The sequence below is a fragment of the Pseudomyrmex gracilis genome, unplaced genomic scaffold (assembly GCF_002006095.1).
Source record: "Pseudomyrmex gracilis isolate BER0280 unplaced genomic scaffold, ASM200609v1 scaffold_359, whole genome shotgun sequence".
Classification (NCBI taxonomy): domain Eukaryota; kingdom Metazoa; phylum Arthropoda; class Insecta; order Hymenoptera; family Formicidae; genus Pseudomyrmex; species Pseudomyrmex gracilis.
This window is the reverse complement of record NW_018020943.1, coordinates 134,558-139,761: the sequence shown is the minus strand read 5'-3', so window position 1 is coordinate 139,761 and position 5,204 is coordinate 134,558. Positions and strand designations below refer to the sequence as shown.

General features: G+C 38.0%; 1 protein-coding gene across 1 annotated transcript; it reads right to left on the bottom strand.

Annotated features, from left to right (window-relative positions):
• Positions 1-3,576: 3,576 nt before the first annotated feature.
• On the bottom strand, positions 3,577-4,910 carry LOC109860285 (piggyBac transposable element-derived protein 4-like). Its single transcript, XM_020439271.1, has 2 exons — positions 4,835-4,910; positions 3,577-4,145 (listed from the first exon to the last, which is right to left on the bottom strand). Exons 1-2 carry the CDS (start codon positions 4,908-4,910, stop codon positions 3,577-3,579), a joined length of 645 nt encoding a protein of 214 aa, XP_020294860.1.
• Positions 4,911-5,204: the final 294 nt, after the last annotated feature.

Genomic DNA, 5,204 nt, shown 5'->3' with positions numbered 1-5,204 from the left:
AATCGTACGGTGTCGAATAATTTGGTGTCGAATAAATCTGTGTCGAATCGAGCGGTGTCGAATCGTACTGTGGTCAATAGAGTATCACCTCTTAAAAGTCATAAATAATTTTCAAAACTATATGTAACAAGATTGTTTCTAATAACTACAACAATATAAAATCATCAGTTATACAGTATTTGCAAATCAACAATTATTTATAATCAACAATTTTTTATCCAGAAAATTAACATATTTTTTACCAAATACGCTGTTATTTTTGGATGTAATAATTCTACAAAATTAGAGTAACCTAACATACTACACATTTATTTTTATTCTTTCTTTATTTATTCAGAATATGCAATCACAAAAAATGGCGACAAAATAAAGTAAACCAAAGATACCTACAACATTTCTTGACCATAATAACTAACTACAATCAACACTTGGCATTTTATATAAATAAATGTACATATATGATTTCATCTACATACAACAAAATATTATATAAAAAATTTTAAAAGACCTTTCTAGATAAGGAATATTTTATTTTACCACAACAAAACAAAACGTAACACCCTTCATCTTACTTCTTAACGCATTGTGCGTTAATCTTTCTCGTTTTATTGTTTTAATAAAAGTAAGTAGCAATTTCTATTCCCTTACTATTATTAATTATTATCCTTATGCCTGATATTTTCTCTAGTGTGCTCAGGGCTTTAGGCTTAAAGCAACGTGTAGTCGTTATCACCGTGGTCAACCGCAACGGGGTCACAAGTAAATCGGGAGCAACTCGTGGGCAATTGCAACGTGAGCAATTGCATCGTGGGCAAAAGCAACTTGTGGGCAATCGCAACGTGGGTAAAAGCATCTCGTGGGCAAAAGCAACGCGGGCAGTTGCAACGTGGGCAATCGCAATGTGGGCAAAAGCAACTCGTAGGCAATTGCACCGTGGGCATTCGCAAAGTGGGCAATCGCAACTTAGACAAAAGCAACTCGTGGGCAATCGCAATGTGGTCAAAAGCAACTCGTGGCCAATTGCAATGTGGGCAATCGCAACGTGGGCAATCGCAACGTGGGCAAATGCAATGTGGGCTATCGCAAGGTGGACAAAAGCAACTCGTGGGCAATTACAACGTGGGCAAAAGCAACGTGGGCAAAAGCAACGCGGACAGTCGCAACGTGGGCAATTGCAACGTGGGCATTTGCAAAGTGGGCAATCGCAACGTGGGCAAAAACTACTCGTGGGCACTTGCAACGTAAGCGAAAGCAACGTAGACAAGTAGTGACTGTGGGCAATCGCATCGTGGGCAAAGACTTCCACTCCACATTTCTATCTCCTCCAGTGGGCATGGCCAATCATCCCCATAACTGAAAGGAAGGGAGAAACCACTCTGGTAGGGCAATGGCGCCAGAAGTGGTAAGCGGGCCAGGTAGAGGGAGTTTGTTTTGACGCGCCATACTGGCCCACATACTACTGTTGTTAGATATTTAGTTTTTTTTTTTTAATTTTTTTGATTCTAAAAGTACCATAGTACCATGATCAAAAAATAACCGGAATTTATTCATGAAAAGAAAAGTACATGTTTATTCTTCAAAATTCAAGTTGTCCCCTTTAAAGTAGTCTCCGTCGGCTGCGATGCACTTGTGCCAGCGTTTGATCCACCCCTCAAAGCTTTTCTGGAAGTCGGTTTTTGGTATAGCCATTAGTGCCTCCAGCGATTTTAGCTTTATTGCCTCCACACTCTTAAAACGAGTTCCTCGTAGTGGTTTTTTGAGTCGATCAAATAGGAAAAAATCACATGGTGCCAGATCAAGTGAATTGGGCGGTTGTTGAATGGTATTGGTGTTGTTTTTGACGAGAAACTCAAGAATAATCAACGCATCTTGGCACCATTCTTTTAACACCAATCTCGCAGTGACTCGCCTCAGACCCAAATCCTCACGCAAAATGCTCTGAACGGATCCGAATGATATTATGGTGGTCTCAGCTATCTCTCTTATCGTCAATTTGCGACTTTCGATCAACAATTGTCGGATTTCATCGACGTTTTCATCAGTTTTCGATGTCGATGACCTCCCAGGACGAGCATCGTCCTCAACAGCCTCACGACTACTTTTAAAGCGTTCATATCACTGGTACACCTGTGTTTTCGATAGAGTATCGTCACCATAACACTTTTGTAACATTTTTTATGTGTCGGAACACTTAATTTCATTTTTATAGCAAAATTTAATGCAAGAACGTTGGTTAAGTTTTGAATCCATTGTAAAAATCGCCGCGACGTAAAAACTTCATGTAAAGAAATCACTGTCATAAAGATAAATGAACAGCTGATAAGCAGAAGCTTGGCCTAGGTGTCCGTAATAGTGCCAACGTGACACAAATAACAGAATTCTAAACCGATAAGCCCGCGAGGTTTAAATTAAAAATTCCGGTTAGTTTTTGATCATGGTAGTAAAACTAATAAAATGATTACGTACACACATGTACACATATATAAAAGAAGAAGTGATGTAGTGACTAACAATATGTTAACGCAATTATTTTTTCACAAATCTAATAGTTATTGCATTATCGCTGCTTTATTTTATCCTAGTATAAATAAAATAAGGTATAAATAACTAAGTTTGTAAGTAAAGTTAAAAAAACTTTCAAAAGTGAATTTTATTTTAGTATTTGTTGATCAGTGAGATCTTATTTATTGATTAACCTTTTCGCTCCGGGGATTTTTCCTTTAAAATTGACCTCGCATTTTAGCTGAATTTTATGACTTAAATGAATGAACTTTTTATGACAAGTCGCCACTCGAAATGCTGGTCCATATATGGACCACTCCCGGAGATAAAGTTAAGGTTAATGTAAAAAATTATAAGTGAAGGTTTAAGAGCGCTTTTCAATGTTTTTTGATGAGCTGATTACAATAAAAATAGTGAAAAAAATGTCAGATTCATATTTGACCTTGAACTTTGAAGGTCAAAGCATGAAATTGGGTATTAGCGCTTAAAAAATTGCACTTTACAGTCTTTCTGTTAGTAAGAAAGCATTCTAGACAGTCCGTAGTGCAGAAGTACTAAGTTTTACCCTCGGATTGAACGCGTTCTACCGCCCAATGGGACTTCACAGTCCCTCAGTCAATGAGAGTGGATGTAAGTTCCTTCACTAGCTCCATACACCTTGGAATTTTATAATTCTACAAAAGGCTTTTGCTCTTAGCGTTACCCAGAATCAACGACGTAGACGTTGCGGAAATATGATTCCTTTGGGGTGCTTGTTTATTGTGAGTCCCCTTGCCTCTCACTTGGGGTGCTTGTTTATTGTGAGTCCTCTTGCCTCTCACGTCACACCATTAGACATTGTGTTAGTGTCTGTTGTGTCTGGTACTCTTCAAAACATGGAGTTACGCACAGAGGAATATCACACGTGGAACAAATGTACGAGGTTCTTCGCGTTATCTTTCGCAAACTGCATAAGTGGCATCTTCGTCGTGTACTGTCCTTCGGAAAATGACGTCCAATTAATCGATTAAGGTGACTAACGTTTTGAGGGATGCTCTTAAAAACACACTTCAACAAAGCCCTGATAACCTCTAATCAAAACACTGGAAATGGAGCAGGTCCTGCATTTCTCATTTTGTACATGGCGTGAGCGTTTGAGAGGCACAAATCTACTAGGTGAAAAAATAGTTTGCGGTACCATTTCATTGTTTTTTGTACAGTTTCAGTGATGGATAGTTGTCTGTCTACATTGTCTGCACCTCCCATATTTTGGTTATAGTTGTAGTTACACGTTGGTTTCATGATATCCTCATCTGTGCTACGACGTTTCTTGCCAGTTGGACAAAAATCAACCTCGTGCACAGTTGACAACATACGCACACTTCTTTTGTCCTCCCATTTCATTGCCATCCAGACGTCAGTGTGAGCAACTTGTATTTGTCCTCGTGATAACTTATTTTCCAGTTTCGGCATTCCCTTTCTATTTGCTTTTACTGTCCCACACAGACCAGTATCTCGGTCATGCAAAAATTCTGCCAAGGCAGGAGATGTGTACCAATTGTCAACATACACAACGCGACCCTGACGATGGTACGGTTCTAAGAAGTGGGCGACAATATCTCCAGTAACACCTAATCCGAACTTTCTATAGTCAGTGTCTGCTCCTGTATACACAATAAAGTTTAGAATGAATCCCGTTTCACAGTCAACTAGCTCAAACAGCTTGATGCCAAACCGATTTCGCTTCAAAGGTATATACTGTTTGAATCTAAGCCGCTCTTTCCAAAGTAATAGACTTTCATCAATACAGACTTTTTTCCCTGGAGTGAGAGCTGCTGAAAATTTAAATTGAAGAAAATCTATTACTGGCTTGATTTTTGCTAAAGTATAGCCTGCAATATCCGATGTCGTATTTTCATTGTCGCAAAAATGAATGTAACACAAAATCTGCAAGTATCTGTCGCGAGACATCATCTGACAAAAAATTGGAGTTTGTACTAATTGATCAGTCAACCAATAACTATGTAATTCGCCTTTCCGAACGTGTCCCATAAGAATCAAAAGGCCAAGAAAAATTTCGAAGTCTTCTTTTGTGTGGGGAGTCCAAGGCTTCATATGGTCACTTTGAATTCCAGGATTTTAAAAATGATAACGATTAGTTTCTTCAATAATCATTTCAATCAGTGAGGAGTCGAAAAAATAATTGAAGAAGTCTATAGGTGTAGCTGCTACATTGATGTTTTGATTGATTTCAGAGGTACCGTTGAAATCCTTTATTGATGGAAAAAACCACGAGTCTTCATAAATTTGATCTTCGACATACTCCACATCTTCTAAATCTTATAAATCAAACCATATGTTTCTTCATCGTCAGGGTCTCTTTCCTCTGGCTCAGATTCGCCGCTTGTCCAAGCTTCGTCGTCAGCCATTATCTCAAAGATAAGTGATGGAACACTTCTTGAATAGCAAAATGTAATAACAATAACGAACAACTACTATGCTAATTAGAATATATACGTGAAAGTGTGAAAAATAACTAAATACTATCTCGTTGTCAAATGCTACTAAAAATGACAATTTTCCGATACTTTTACCTGGAGTTCACCTATAAAATCAGTTTTTTCAACAAGTGCACAGAGAAATGTCTTTATAGAATTACCAATGTAAAAAAAATTGACCTTGACATAGCTATTACTTCTAGATACTACACAATGAAAAAGATA

Coding starts and splice junctions, on each gene's coding strand:
- LOC109860285 (XM_020439271.1), bottom strand. CDS start 4,910: ATGGCTGACGACGAAGCTTGGACAAGCGGCGAATCTGAGCCAGAGGAA. Junction 4,146..4,834: donor TGACGATGAAGAAACATATG/GTTTGATTTATA, acceptor TTGTGTATACAG/GAGCAGACACTGACTATAGA.